General features: G+C 38.7%; 1 protein-coding gene across 2 annotated transcripts in view; it reads right to left on the reverse strand.

The window, feature by feature from the left end:
• The window catches only part of PRPF18 (pre-mRNA processing factor 18), a 44,473-nt gene extending 29,042 nt beyond the window's left edge, over positions 1–15,431 (reverse strand). Inside the window, exons 1-4 of one of the 2 annotated variants that reach the window (XM_009214001.3) lie at positions 15,093–15,310; positions 5,402–5,479; positions 5,263–5,289; positions 2,259–2,363 (exon numbers count right to left, since the gene is read on the reverse strand). In XM_009214001.3, coding sequence (XP_009212265.1) covers positions 2,259–2,363; positions 5,263–5,289; positions 5,402–5,479; positions 15,093–15,158 — 276 coding nt within the window. In that variant the 5' untranslated portion in view covers positions 15,159–15,310. Of the gene's footprint in view, positions 1–2,258; positions 2,364–5,262; positions 5,290–5,401; positions 5,480–15,092 lie in introns of both variants that reach the window. The other variant, XM_003903398.2, reaches the window with a different exon arrangement.
• Positions 15,432–16,509: the final 1,078 nt, after the last annotated feature.

A 16,509-nucleotide genomic window follows, 5' to 3' on the forward strand; every position in this document is an offset into this window, starting at 1 on the left:
TTAGGAATAGAGGAAACCTTTCTAAGCATGATGCCCAAGACAAAAATAAATAAATAAATAACGAAAAAGACTGATGTTACAGCATAAAAATGTAAAACTTCTGCATGGCAAAAAACAAATGATACACTGATAAATATATATATATATGCTATGTACATCTGATACATACACACTTATGAACACAGGTTAACACCCTTAACATATAAACATGTTGATCTGCAAATCAATAAAGACAAATTTCACAATATAAAAACAGCAATTCCACAAATGAAGAGACATTAATGACCACTAAACACATGACAACATGTTCAATTCTAATCATAACTAACAGAAAGTTTCACATTAACACAAGGTACCTATTTCACCCATCAGTTTGGCAAAAATTTAAAGTAATAATACTGCTTTCAGATTGGCAAAGGCTGCAACATTTTAAAATAAACAGTTGACAGAAATGCTAGGAAGTCTGATATACTTACAGTTGGAATGTAAATTGGCACAGCTTCTTTGTAGGACAATTCCACACACCATCGAAAATTACATAGACACACTCTCTGACCAGAAATTCTTTTCCTAGGAAATTACCCTACTGATAAACTCATACAAATATCAAGACATATGTATAAGGAAGTTCACCTCAGCACTGTATGTAAAGGCAAACAACTAGAACTAATTTATCAGTAAAGAGCTAATTGTAATAAATTGCAGAACTACTACTAAAAACAACACCTAAATTTGTTGAGTAACTCATGATTAAGTACTGTTCTCTTCATGTATTACCTTATTTTATCATGAAAGTCTCCTGAGGTAGACCCAATTGTTACCCTCATTCAGACATACGGAAATCCAGAAACAGACCAGGTAACCTGCCAAAACCACGTTTACTGTGAAAAATGTTCATACACACACACACCCCAACATAAAATGGCCTTCAAAATGTATTTTTAAGTGAAAAGACTAAGGTACAAATGCATGTAATGTCATTTGTGTGAAAGGGAAAAAAGGGTATACACATACACACTGATGCTTGTACAAGTGAAGAACTGCGTAGGAGAAGGACTGATGGGGGCAGAGGGTAAGTGGGGGAAAATGGAAGATAAGAAAAAGGGAAGAAATGTTTGTTTTACAGCCTTCTGTATTCATTTGATTTCTTTATATCACATGAATATCTTTAAATTGCATGATTTTTTTAAGTAAAATAATAGTTGATACTGATCAAGGTATAGACAGACACTATAAACACCACAGCTAGGAGTATAAAGTGGCACAACATGGCTAATACCTACAGAGCTATCTGGTAATATGTATCAAGTCTTAAAAATATACATAGTCTTAAAATATATATATATATACACATATATATACACACACACACAGTCTTTAACCTAAAAATCATGCTTCTAGAAATGTTTCCAAAGGAAATAATCACACATTATAATGTATGCAATGATGTCTACATAGCATGTTCATCTTAGTATTATTTATAATAAGTATTCTAAATGATCATCAATAGATGATTTTTTAAATATTATGGTGTGGCCAGGCGTGGGGGCTCACACCTGTAATCCCAACACTTTGGGAGACCGAGGCAGAGGATCGCTTGAGGTCAGGAGTTTGAGACCAGCCTGGCCAACATGATGAAACCCCATCTCTACTAAAAACACACACAAAAAATTAGGTTGGTGTGGTGGCACATGCTTGTAATCCGTTACTCAGGAGGCCGAGGCAGGAGAATCACTTGAACCCTGGAGGCAGAGATTGCAGTGAACCAAGATTGCACCACTGCACTCCAGCCTGGGTGACACAGTGAGACTCTGCCTCAAAAATAAATAAATAAACAAACATTATGGAGCAAACAAGCAATGGGAAATGACACACTCATTCAAAATTGTGTCGATCTCCATATTTTAATCTGGAGAGATGTATTATTAAATAAGGGAAAGGGAAGTATGTTACAAAATACTATAATAATTAAAATAATTTACAAATATTTAGCATAAGTACATTTAATTACACTTATTTTTGAATATATTCATGTTTATTTTTTAAAGTTCAGAAGGTTAAGCTCTAAAAAAGATAATAATATCAAGAAAAGAAGCAGTGAGTAATTTAGAACTTCATGAAGAAAACTAACTGCACAGCATTTTTAGGTAAGTCATTTTACACAGGAAAGAATGACATTTAACTTATCGGAAAAGTTGGAGATAAATGTAAACACCGTGGAGATCTGATTCTCATGAAACAATCACAAATAAACTTACCTCTTGCCTAGAAAGTGTCATAGGTAATTTTTCCTCTGCCAGTTCAAGTTCTAACACTGGATTCGATGAAGTTAATGGTTTCTGGTCCTCCTCTTTTGGCTGTATCTATATTAATAGCCAAAAGAAATGAAATTCAGCTTTAAAAATATAGTTGATATTTATCATTCTATTACCTTAGCTATTCACCGAAATTAAATATGTTTTCAACACTGAAGATTTTCTAATATTCCTCTGAGCAAAGAGCTCATAATAAACGTGCATGCTTGTAAAAGAGAGTCAAACATATTCACGTCAGGGGCATCACAAGTCCAGAGCATGCACAGAGGAATCAGCATCCTTGCTATAAAAGAGTGACACGACTCACGCCTGTAATCCCAGCACTTTGGGAGGCCGAGGCGGGTGGATCACAAGGTCAGGAGATCGAGACCATCCTGCCTAACGCGGTGAAACCCCGTCTCTGCTAAAAATACAAAAAAACTAGCCAGGGGTAGTGGCGGGCGCCTGTAGTCCCAGCTACTTGGGAGGCTGAGACAGGAGAATGGTGTGAACCCGGGAGGCTGAGCTTGCAGTGAGCCAAGATCGCGCCACTGCACTCCAGCCTAGGCGATGAGCAGGACTCCATCTCAAAAAAAAAAAAAAAAAAAAAGAGTGACACGACTGTCATGATTTCCAAAATCCAAATTTAACAGGGCTGAAATTTGCACTTTCTTTCTCCCCAGATTCTAAAGACTGTACTTTTTCCTGAAAAACAATCAACTTGCTCTTCTTCTTTAAATTGTCTTGCAGGGTTATTTGATTCTTGCTCAGCTTCAAAGTGAAGACAAAAGAAAAGAATTTCTTTCCAACAGCAACCTGTGAAGCTTCAAGCTCTAGCTTTTCCTATCCTGCTTTTCAAAACGTATTATTCCAAACGTATGAAAATCACTGTTGGACACACAGAAAAATTCCTAGTGCTACACAGAGTTGGTCCACAAACTGAGCTACCAACCTTGTAGAAATATAAGGAAAAAAGCACCTCTCTATTAATGCCACCCAGGGAAAGAGTGGGCATTTTTGTTCATATGAACCTGTAGGAAAAACAATCTCTTCATATATTTTCTCAAATCTGTTGCTCAAGTCTCAGTTTAGGAAAACTGAATTCAGCAATTTACAAGCCCCTTTGTGGAGTCTGTAAAAAGATACTGAAACGTGGTTTCCCATCTGACCATAAGATAAATCCACAATGCTGAAAGTGGGAGTAAGATCAAAAGAACATAAAAGAAGATCAACATTAAGGAAGAAACTCACATTAAGAAAGGCTATATGGTGAAAATTACATAATTCATGATTCTATAGCTTACAGTTCAAGCTTATGTTTACCATAACTAATTGATATTGAGGTAAAATTAAGGTAACAAACTAAGCCTTTCTATTTTCACAGGTCAAAACAGCATCAAGCCTTAAAAAATGCTAACTCATTTCTACAAAAGAATAAAAGTAATGAATACTATGTCAATACTACCAAGACGGAAATCTTTAAAAATCTTTAGAAAGAAACACCTGTGCTTTACTTTTCAAGCATGAAAACGTATTTCTCTAAAAATCTCAAGATTAAAAACACATTTAATTATACAATGGCAGTTAATAGCTCTGGGGAAAAGATCTAAGTCATTTCGTCAGCTGGACTCAAAGTTATAAACAATTATCTTTACAGTAATTATTTTGCTTCAGGGCTTTCCTCTATATAAACAAACAAACAAACAAAAAGCACACTAAACAAAAGTAAAAACTGCCACTATATTAAGTTACTTTCCTACCTTATAAAATAGCTGAAAAGGTTCAAATTTAGGAATCTGGGAATGCCACAAGCCAGCAGAGTAAACCTATGTAAGTGATTCTTATTCCAAACCAAGTGTGTGTAAGACAACACTGGGCAAGGCAAAAATGAGAGTTCCTTTCTGAATATCTATCTACTCAATGGTTATTAACTTAAAACTTATTTTCATTTCCTAATTAAGCAAATAAATACCTTTACGGAAAAAAATCAAAATACAAGTATAAACTTTCCCATATTTTAAAAACATGTCAGAAATATAATTACATTTTAAAATATTTTTTAAGTCACTTCTTGGTATCTTTTGAAAACTACATTTTTCTTTAATACTTGTCTTCTCCCAGCACTACAAAATCAAACCAAATGCATATACATACCATGTGCATTCCTCATGCTTCCTTCTAAAAATGCTATGCAGGATAAATCCATTTCCAGAACTTTCCCCATTACATGCACAAAAGTATTATCTTATATTGATATTTCACAAGCAAAAGGTTAATTACAAGTTTATGATTTGGCAAAAGTATTTCAATAGAACCTCTGAGCTTTGAGTTAAAAATTAAGCTAGATATAGTCTTCTTTTAAAATAATTTAAACATAACTTCTCCACCTTATACCCTTTAACCCCTCCCAATAAAACCACAACACATTATCAACTAATTTCTTCCAAAATATACAAGCAAAGCCTTCCAGACAACTCATTTGTTTCTAAGAAATATTTCAAGATGACATTTTCTATCCAATAGACTAAACAGTGTTTGAAATGTGATACCTTATTACAACAAAGGCATATAAATATATACGGCTTTATACTTTAGGCGGAGGTTCTTAAGACCCGAAAGTAAGTATTAACAATGCAAACATAAAATCGATGGCTTAAAATATTCCGGAGAAGGCAGGGAAACTACCACCACTAATATTACTGTGGTTAGATGAATAAATGTTTTGAACTCTTTCCAAATGGACTGTTTTATTGGGAGAGGTAGGGGAGAGGAGTGGTGGTGGAGTTGAAAATAAGGCAGTCTCAGATTCAGGACTTAATTTAAAAAAAAAAAAAAAAAAAAATTCAAGCTTTGATCTCAAGCCACTTCATGCCATCCACAAAAAGCCAAACCATTCCAAGCCAAAAGTCATGCATGTATTTTCCTGAATTCAAGATTTTTTTAAAAATGCAAAAACAAAAACTCATACCTCTCCAGATGGCTTCTCATTTATAGGCTAACGTATAACATTGATAAATTGAACAGAGATCAATGATTGTCATTTAACAACAGCTGTATAAATTTAAACTCAGAAATATACAATTTAACATAAAAGCAGACATTCATACCTTGTACCCACATCTTTCAAAATATGCTTCCTCTTCTTTTTTGGCGAGCTCACTACGCTTGAAATATTTTTTATTTTCCTATTCAAGAAAAAAAAATTATGTCAATAATAAATCCTTGGGCAAAAGTTCATGTCCCATAGTCAACAAGTACCTTTAGAAACCTTTTGAAAACACTCTTCAGTTTTTCAAGAATTTGATAAAATGAATATTTTTTGGTTCCAGAGATGAATACATTGATTCCCCAAACACATCACCAACCCTCCACTATGACTAAGGGCACCGATGTGTGATAAGTTCAAGTATTTTTCTTGCAGTATCAATCAGTAGGCAGGGTCATCCGCAAAGAGGAGACCAAGAATATTTTCCAAATGTTTTGATTTCTTAATGTTTGAGTTCAATAATTTCTTCAAATGGATTCATTATGAACCACATAAAATGGTATATCTCAATTATTTTTTCCTAATAGAAACAAAATTATGACATATATAGCCTACATTTGAAATCCCACCTAACAAGGGAATTCCAGTAGTGTAAGTTCTTTCTTGTTACCTGGAACCTTATTATATCAGTCAGTTCCTAAAATAATCTAGATACAGGGTGGTCTTGGTGAACCTTTTTATTTAAAAAAATGATTTAAGGATATTTGGGGGTTTTGTGCCTTTTTCTGTTTTTTTGTTTGTTTTGGAGACAGGGCATCTCTCTGTCACGCAGGCTGGAGTGCAGTGGCACAATCAAGGCCACAACTTCAACTCCCTGGGCTCAAATGATCCTCTCACAAGGTATTTGTTTTGATATGATTTGATGTAAAGAGACAAGCTCTAAGTCTTGTCTGTGGCTAAAAAGATGTCAGTCCTTTCCACATTATACACAAAATTATCCTTATTGTTACATCTACAGTCCATAATTTGGAGGCTTGTTGCTATCTCAGCTCTGCCTCTTGGATATTATTCCACTGATGGCTTTGTTCAAATAAAGATATTGCCCCCTACTGTATTAACAGTAATGATATAATAGTACTTCTGTACTACCTCCACACAAGTATTTAGCACCTCATAGTTCCAAAGCTCATTCACTCAGGCAGTGATCATCAATGGATGCTAAAACCTTATGAAAAAAGCCGCTGGTGACAACGGAAAGATCAGCCTGCCACCATTTGAACCCAATGTTCAAGCTTGACATCAGTAAGAGATTATGTATCACCTATGTTATACTACAGAAATTACGCAGCCATCGTCTAGGAAGTGTTCTTGTTAAATGTAGGGAACAGAAGAATTAACTAAGTGTCAATATGCCAGGAAGCAATCAGACAAGTCAAAGACATTTTACAAAACTAGCCCCAGTTTCTCCGGCAAGTCAATGGCATGGAAAAAATCGGCGAAGTTGAGAAAATGACAATGTTCTTCATTAAAAGAAACCAAGATTCATAATAAGCAAATTCAAGGATCGAACTTCATGTTGACCTGACTTGAAAAACCAACTCTAAAAGCAAATGTATGTAGGTATTTTAATTCAATTGGAAAATATATGAATGTGAGAAGAGTATTTGATAAAATTAACAAACTAATTTTAATTTTGTTGGGTGTGATCATATTTTGGTTTTAAAAGAACACGTCATTTTCTAGAGCTGCGTTTCAGGGAAAGGATATGCAGAGGCTCATCATAAAATTTTATCTATTTTTGTGTTATGTTTAAAACTTTCAGGATAAAGTTTTTCTAAAAGTTCATCCGTTAACTCAATAAACATTTCCAGACTTATCTACCACACAACAAGCACAGCTTTACAGAAATAAAGATGAAGATATTATCTGAGGTAAGGAACCGATGGTATCATCTGAACATCAAAACTACCCTGAGTACGGTGGGGGCAAATAGTATTAACCCCTTTTTAGAGGTGAGAAAGCCGAGAATTAGGTTAGGTGACATTCCCAGAACTCAGCAAGAATGAGTAGTAGCAGCTAGAACTCTGGTCCTTAAACCCTTGGTTCTGATCTAGTCTTCCAAGCTACAGTTCTTCACTCCCAAAATATTATTTTGGCATCTAAAATTGTTTTTGACTAGGTAGTATATAATTGTCATATTTCAAATAAGTTGGCAAACACACATTGGTATCCTTTCAGAAAAGGCTGATATGTAGAAAGAAAGGAAAAAATCTCCAGGCCAGAGGCCATGGTCCAGTCTTTTTGACTATGTTACCTGTGATGACCATGTCTCAATTCCATTGAACACACCTAACAAAATCTCAAGCCTAGAACATCTCAAAATGTGGTCCACAGAGGCTCTTTCAGAGGTTTTGCAAGGTCAAATTTATTTTCATGATATACTAAGACATTATGTGTCCCTTTTTCATTGCGCTCAGATTTGCACTGACAGTCCAAAAGCAACATAGGGGGAGGATTTGGGAAGGCGGACTACTGGCATCAGCATAAATAAAGGCAATGCCTTCAAACTGTACCAGTAGTCACTGTATTCTTCACCAACATGCACTTGCAAGAAAATAAAGTCTAGTTTCTCTTAAGAACGTCCTTGACAAAGTGTAATTTTCCTAAATCTCAACCTTTGAGTACACAGCCTTTTAATAATCAGCATGAAAAAATAAAATGTATAAAGCACTTCTGTTACTTACTAAAGTAGAATGGTTTTCTCAAAGAAAAGCACTTGTGCAATCGTTTGATTAGTCAGATTTGGGTGTTTGGTAGACATTTTCTCAGAATTGAACAAAACAAGCTTAAAGTTAAAAGAAAACAATGATGGAATTTACCACCAATGATAAAATTCCAGGTGTCAACTGAGAACTGGAAAAGTGGAAAACTTGTACCCAGCACCATGAGCTATTTAATAGCTTCCCAATACTTGAAGCCTTTTCCAATGAAATCAGTGGTGATATTAATAAATGTGATTTTTAAATATTATCTAATGAAAATGTCAACATTAAGAAGATCCGCATAACTCACTGAACCATGACATTACAAAATCAAGATGTTACAAAATCACATGTAGGTAAAAAGATCCAATCGAAGAGCAAAATAGATCAGCAGGCTTTAATGAATGAAAAATTCATTGAAATGATTTCAGAATCCACATTGTAACTGCCCTTTAAGAAACCACTTGTGTAGTTTTGGTGTAGTATCAAGAAGAATATCCACAAATCTGAAAAGGCTATTAAAATACTCCTTTTCCCAACTACTTCTTCTGTGGATGAATTTTCTTCATGTACTTGAACAAAAACAACATACAGCAACAGATTGGAGGGAGAAATAGAATCCAACTGTCTAATATGCCAGAGATTTCTAAAACAATGTCACTTTTCTCACTAAAGTGTTGGTTTTTGCAAATATCGTCTTGTCATAAAAATATTTGTTAGCATACTATGGGTTTATTGCATTTCTACATGGAACATACATTTTTTAATTTCCTGGCTTTAATTTCTAATATAGTAATTATCAATAAATGTATCCTATGTAAATAAAAGCTCTCTGGGGCTATCAATAATTGAGAATGAGACCTGAGACCAGTAAGTTTAAGTCCACTTGGCATTCTCCACGCCTACAGCATGCTCAAAACAATGCTGGCAAAAACCACTTGGGCCTCAACATTGCCTATTGGTCCTAGGGTATTCATCCATTTCATTTTCTTTCCTATTGTCTACACTGACCATTCCACTGTCCCCATTCTCATGAACTTCCCATCCTTTCATTCTCCCCTCATTTTCAGCGGATGACTAAACCATCTCACTTTACGGAAGTGACCAGTCAGGAACTCCTCCAAATTCCTCCCAACTCCAGTCCTGACCTGGATCTGCTTTGGTCCTTTCATTTCACAGAGGAACAGAAAACCCTCCTTTGTCTAGGGCAAATCCCTTCCCAATTACTCCAGACCTCAGTTCCTCAGGGACTTCTCATCATCAATGCTGTTTTCTCCTTCACATATTCATCCTTCCCCTCTCTACTGGCTCTTGACAATTATCATATAAGTATGCTCAAGACTCTGCCCTGGGTATCATTTACAGCAGAACCACATTAAACCATTTAATCCGCGTCCACTTCCTTACCTCTATTTCTCTTTGCAGCCCCACAGCATATGGCCATCCAGTCTGTTTCACTGAAAAAACCTCCCTGGGATCATAAATAATGTCTAAGGTACAAATCCAAAGGGACTTCTCTGACTGATCTCATTCAGTCTTCAATTTAACTGCTCATTCCTTCCTTCTTCAGTAACTGTCTTCTCTTAGCTGACAGATTCTTCTTATGTCTTCCTCACTTACTGGTTTGCTCAGATTTTCTATTTCTTGTATTTTTTTGTACTGTTTAGCCATTTACTTCACTTAGATTTTCCAATGTATTAGAACTAGTATACAGTTCTCCTTACTAATTTAACTTTCCAATGTCTCCCATATTGGCTCCTGCCATTCCTTCTGTTGGTCCTTCATTTCAGAATATTTTGTATAATGTGGGTTAGGGGTTACTGCTTATTTTTTCCGTATGGATATCCAGTTGTTTAGCATCATTTACGGAAAATATCTTTCCTTCCATTTGGTTTTGGTGTCTTTGTCAAAACTCAAACAATTGTGTAAGGGTCGCTCCATTCTGGGTGCTCTGTTATATTCTAGTGATGTAATTGTTGGTCTTTATGCCAGCACTATGCTGTTTTGATTACTGTAGCATTATTATTGCAGCACACTGTAGTATCTTGCATATAGTAAAGATGCAGTAAATACTGGAAGGAAAAAAAAGCTAAAATTCTACACATAGCTCATCCTAATAACTACAACTAGTAAAACTACTAATTACTCCCCATTAAGTTTCTAAAGCAGCCTGGTTTTCCACGAGGTTTTTGCATTAAATGAAGACTCACCAATTCTAGGCTCCAAAACACTGGTGTTCTAGCAATGCAGATACCACATTTACCCCAGGGTGGTTATACCAGGCAGGGCATTTTAGGACAGGTAGTAAGAGGATATCTCAGTCACTTCTCTGCAGTTTGACAAAGAGGCACTCACAAGCTAAGTACTGATTGTTTCAACTATCACGGATTAACCACAAAAAGCTGGGACACCACTTGAAATGACCAAAGATGAGGTGTCTCTTCTTTCTGGAAGAACAATACCACACAGACAACTGTTTTCCAGCTGCAGATGCGGTAATGACAACAATCTACTGATCCCCGACCAGTGTTTTCTAAAAAATTAAAACAAAGGGACTTGTTCTTTCCCATCTTGCAAGATGGTGGGTGAAAAAGTTGAGAAGCCAGATACTAAAGAGAAGAAACCCAAAGCCAAGAAGACTGAGGCTGGTGGCAAGGTGAAAAACGGTCACCTCAAAGCTAAGAAGCCCAAGAAGGGGAAACCCCATTGCAGCGCAATCCTGTCCTTGTCAGAGGAATTGGCAGGTATTCCCCATCTGCCATGTATTCCAGAAAGGCCAGGTATAGAGGAAGTACTCAGCCGCTAAGCCTAAGGTTGAAAAGAAAAAGGTTCTTGCAACTGTTACAAAACAGGTTGGTGGTGACAAGAATGGTAGTACCCAGGTGGTTAAACTTCATAAAATGCCTAGATATTTTCCTACTGAAAATGTGCCTCAAAAGTTGTTGAGCCACGGCAAAAACAAAACAAAACAAAACAAAACAAAAAATCCCTCAGTTGACAAGTGAGAAAACTGAGAGCCAGCATTACCACCAGGACCATTCTGACCATCCTCACTGGATTCCACAGAGGCAAGAGGGTGGTTTTCCTGAAGCAGTTGGCTAATGGCTTGTTCCTAGTGACTGAACCTCTGGTCCGCAATCGAGTTCCTCTACCAAGAAAACACCAGAAATTTGTCATTGCCACCTCAACCAAAATTGTGATCAGCAATGTAAAAATCCCAAAACATCCCACTGATGCTTATTCAAGCAGCAGCAACTGCAGAAGCCCAGACACAAGGAAGCTGAGATCTTCAGTACAGAAAAAGAGAAATATGAGATTGATCAGAAAGCTGTGGACTCACAAATTTTACCAAAAATCAAAGCTATTCCTCAGCTCCAGGGCCACCTGCGATCTGTGTTTGCCCTGACTCATGGAATTTATCCCCACAAATTGGTGTTCTACATTTCTTAAGAAGAACCTAATTAAATAACTGATTAAAAAAAGGAGGACTGAATAAAACATGATAAAATCATTTGCGGTTGTGGTAAGATTTCATAAAACTTTTTTCACATACGTATCAGATCAATATATATAAATGCATTACCATGAACGCGGCAGTGAAAAAGTCTGAAAGTTACTGACAGGCACTATGATGTAGAAAGATAAAAGATATGAAGCAACTATTCTGCATGAAATGATAGAGCTGCAGATCTAAAGACTGTCTTCCCATGGACACAATAGAAAAGATGCCTAGTTGTGTGTGTTCCCTTACATCATGCAAGAGCACTCACCCTTAAGTTGGTCTAAGACTTGAGATCTATCCTGGCAGGCCAAAGGAGTATGAGAAGATCATGTAACCCTCTAAGTCTCAATTTCATCATCCATGAAAACAGCATTGCCTTCTGCACTAATTAACAGTTGTGAAGCTCAAATCAGATAGCATATAGCACTTTGAAAAATATAAATCACATGTTAATCTAATAATTTTCCACTGCTTTCTTACATTAGCCCTATCAAAACTAGTTCTATGTTTGTAAGGTGAATAAATATCCATTCTATTTGTACAGGATAACAGAGCAGGCTTTGAAGTAGGAACAGACCAGGGTTCAAATCCAGGCTCTATCTCTTGCTAGCTGCATAATCTCATAGTCATGTAACTTCTCTTAGCTTCGTTTCCTCATCTGTATATGGGAATAATGGTAACTTGTTGTACAAGTTAAATTAGAAAACATTCGTTGCATGATGCCTAACATTACTGTTAATAGAAACTACGAATGTCAGTTTTTCGTGTTTTTTTTTTCTTTGAGACAGAGTCTCGCTCTGTCGCCCAGGCTGCAGTGCAGTGGCACAGTATCAGCTCACCGCAAGCTCTGCCTCCCGGGTTCACGCCATTCTCCTGCCTCAGCTTCCCGAGTAGGTGGGACCACAGACACCCACCACCATGCCCAGCTAATTTTTTTTTTTTTTTTTTTTGTAGAGACAGGGTTTCACCGTGTTAGCCAGGATGGTCTCGATCTTGTGATCCACCCATCTCAGCCTCCCAAAGTGCTGGGACTACAGGTGTGAGCCACCGCACCCGGCTGAATGTCAGTATTTTAATTCCTATTTCATGTACGCCCTTTGTTGGTCTGAACTGCTCTGTGCTTGGAAAAATCAATCTTATCTTCTGGCTGGAATTGGGTGATAATTCAACCAACTACCAAATTAAAAAATGAAACACACCCAGGAAAAGTTTATATAAATTATAAATGACCCTGAAGAATATAAAGATTTTTTTTTAAATGATCATTTTTACAGATTGGTCCACTTCAATGACGAAGAACATGATTATGCAAATATTCATGTTGTGAACCCTGAGGGTGGGCTGAATATTTTGTGATTCACTTTTCCCTTTAAAGCACTTAGATTTCAACACCCTGGCCCTCCCTAACATCAACTGTGCATTCCAATACCTAAAATACTCCCAACCACTCAGCAAAAGGTCCCTAAAGTAGACATTAAAACATTAATGTACAAATATGAACAAGCTTTTCCCCATACCTACCAAACAGCATTCTATTACCTCCACCTTTCTAATTGTTTTTAAAGTTTCAATGATCGTGAAATTTGCCATCTACCAAGCTAAGAACTTTAACTTACTTACACTACATCATATACATCAATTGTACACAACGTCCAAATATCTAAGTCAGATGTTCTGTGATGCACAGATTTCTATGGGTCCTGAAGACCCTCTGAGAGGACTCATGAAGTCAAAACTGTTTTCTACAGCAAGGCATTATCTGCCTGCTCGCTCGGATCTGCCTGCTGCTCGCATCTGCACTGTAGGTGAAAAGCAATGGTAAATTTGCTAAAGCCTTAGCAAGAATCAAGGTAGTGGCTTTAAACCGCCACTGTTACACCATAAAGTAAGGGAGATCATCTTCAGGAAGTTCCTAAATCATGTAATTCTTTCTCCCCCTTTTTAGTACCTTTTCAAAAGAGTCTTAGCATTCCCATCAGTGAAGAACAGGCCTACAGACTTTTCATGTGTTGAAGAAGAGGAAAGAAGGAGGAATAGAATTTAAAAATTGGGATTTACTATTAGAAAGGAACTTCTATTACTTACTTAATTTTTTTTTTTTTTTTTTTTTTTTTTTTTTAGAGACAGGGACTCGCTCTCTCACCCAGGCTGGAGTGCAGTGGCACGATGATAGCTTACTGCAGCCTGAACTCCTGGGCTCAAGCGATCCTCCCGACTTGGTCTCCCAAGCAGCTGGGACTAGACGCGCACACCACCACACCTGGCTAGAAGGAATGTTTTTTTTTTTCTGTTCGTTTTTTTTTTGTTTTTTTTTTTTTGAGACGGTGTCTCACTCTGTCGCCCAGGCAGGAGTGCTGTAGTGCAATGTCGGCTCACTGCAACCTCCGCCTCCCAGGTTCAAGTGATTCTCCTGTCTCAGCCTCCTGAGTAGCTGGGATTACAGGCGAGCACCACCACGCCCAGTTAAGTTTTGAATTTTTAGTAGAGACGGGGTTTCACCATGTTTGCCAGGCTGGTTTCGAACTCCTGACCTCAGGTGGTCTGCCCACCTCGGCTTCCCAAAGTGCTGGGATTTCAGCGTTCCATGCTTCAATTGGGCACAAACCCTACGTAAGGCGACAGAAGGGAACTCTCAGAACTGAGGAACGTCCGAAGAATGCTGACAGGTGGGAGTGGGGATAGGGGGCAATTAGGTAAACTGGAGGGGAACAGGGTCAGTCGGGGGGAAATAGCCAAAGCCTCAGGTTTTCCTGCAGTTCCCACACTTGCATCCCTAAGGCTCCCGAGTAGTTACCGGAAGGAAGGCTGTGAGTGTATGTTGTCCTGGTCCTTGGCGTTTTGAACAAAGAATTGGACAAAACGCACAAAGAAAGTAACAAAACACAGGAATGAAGCAGCAAAAGCAGGGACTTATTAACGCGAGATAGCACTCCATAGGGTGCGAGTGGGCCCGAGCAAGCGGCTCGAGGCCCCGGTTACAAAGTTTTCTGGGTTTTAGGTACTCCTTCTGAGGTCCCTACCAGTTACCCCTTATCCGGATGAAGGGTTTGGTCCTGTGGCTAAAGACAGGTGAATTGGCGCCCTATGATGAAGGGAAGGCCCGTGTTTGGCCCGCGGCTAATGCAGGGCACGTTCCGTTCCCATCTGAGAGGCGGTGGGAAGGGAAGGATGCGGGGAGAGCAGCAGCCTGGAGCTTCTGCTACTCGGTGGTGGGAAGATGAGGATTTTCCTCTTGGTTTGGCTTTTGGACGTGGGCGTTAATTGGCCTCAGGTTCCCGCCCCCAGACCCAGGTGTTTTCCTTTTGATCCAGCTTTAGGAAGTCAGAACGAATGGGACTCAAGTTCCCTGGCCCCAGACTCTATTCTCCAGCCTCAGAGTGAGACGCCAAGGGTTGGATCTAAAGGGGGCCTCCCAGGGATAGTGGCAGGACACTCGCTAAGCCCCTTCCCCGCCCCGAATCCTCTGAGTATCGTCACCCTCACCCCAAAACCCCGACACACACACACTCACTCTCCCATCCCGACCCCCACGACCACAGGGTCCTCACCACCAGCAGGTTCCTGTCCTCCACCAGCTGCCGCTTCCGAAGGATCTCTGATTTCAGAATGTCCATCTCACCGCCAGAATTTAAGCTCCAGTTTCCCGCTCCAGCTCCTCGAACCCAGCCTCACTCGGCCGGCGGCCGCGAACCCACTCAGTATACAGTACAACAATCCCAAACACCTGAAGACAACAACTGACAGGGCCGCTTCCGGCGGAAGTTGGGATGAGCGAGAGGAGGGAAGAGAGCGCCCCGGGGCGCCTGTGGTGGCCAAAGCAGCTGTGTGTGAGTGCCCCCTGGCGGCGCCCTCCGGCAGGGCGCCTGTAGTTTGCCCTCGTAGAGAGGTTTACGTGAACGTGGACTGAAACCCGGGTCTTAATAGTACCCTCTGCACCTGCTAGTTCCGTTCCAAAAGCCTTCTCGAAGAACACCTCAATAATGCCAGTTAAATCAAGATCTTTATTAACTGGAAATTTACATTAGAGTTTCTGAAGTTACTTGCTTGCAAAATTAGTGTACTAAAGGATGAGAAAAATCTAAATAATAATACTAACTTGTAACAATAGAGTCAAAGAGCAGTGTTCATTACTACCCTGTTAAATTTCCTGTGAACTTAAACGACTGCATCCATTTAAGGCAGTTTGGAAGTCAATTTATCTCCACTCCCTCTGTTTTAGATTGCTTACCAATCTTGGTGATAATTGAGCATTTACCTCAAGCTGACTAATCACTTTTTTGGTCACGTGTTCAGCAATCAAGATTTTTCAGTGACATGATTGGAGAGGTAATCAGAAATTCCTTTTTTTTTTTTTTAAAGTCCAACCCAAGGGAAAAAAAAGTTAAATTGAAGAGGAAAATTATGTCAGAGATTTTTTAAGTCCCTAAAATTTGTTTACAGTGGACTTATTTTTTGTTTCATGTCATTGAAGCACGTTTACAAATTGTTTTTGTTAAATCATAATTGAACAATATTTGACGTTTTGTTTTTCTTACTCAAAAAAGGTAAGAAATATCATTCTGTTCGGTCAACTGATAAGGGGTAAAATGCTTTACAAAACAAAAAAAAATGAACAATTGAATTGTTCCTTTCAATTTAGAAAGTCTTGCGGGGCGGCGGGGGTGGGGGGGTGTCGGTGATACTTCATCTAAAAGGTATCTGAGGCCAAATGCGGTGGCTCACCCCTATAATCCCAGGACTTTGGGAGGCCGAGGTGGGCAGATCACCTGAGGTCAGGAGTTCGAGACCAGCCTGGCAAACATAGTGAAACCCCGCCTCTACTAAAAATACAAAAATTAGCCAGGTGTGGTGGCAGGTGCCTGAAGTCCCAGCTACTCAGGAGGCTGAGGCAGGAGAATTGCTTGAACCCGGGAAGTGGAAGTTGCAGTGCGTGGGGATCGTGCCACTGCAGTCCAGCCTGGGTAA

The sequence above is a fragment of the Papio anubis genome, chromosome 11 (assembly GCF_008728515.1).
Source record: "Papio anubis isolate 15944 chromosome 11, Panubis1.0, whole genome shotgun sequence".
Classification (NCBI taxonomy): domain Eukaryota; kingdom Metazoa; phylum Chordata; class Mammalia; order Primates; family Cercopithecidae; genus Papio; species Papio anubis.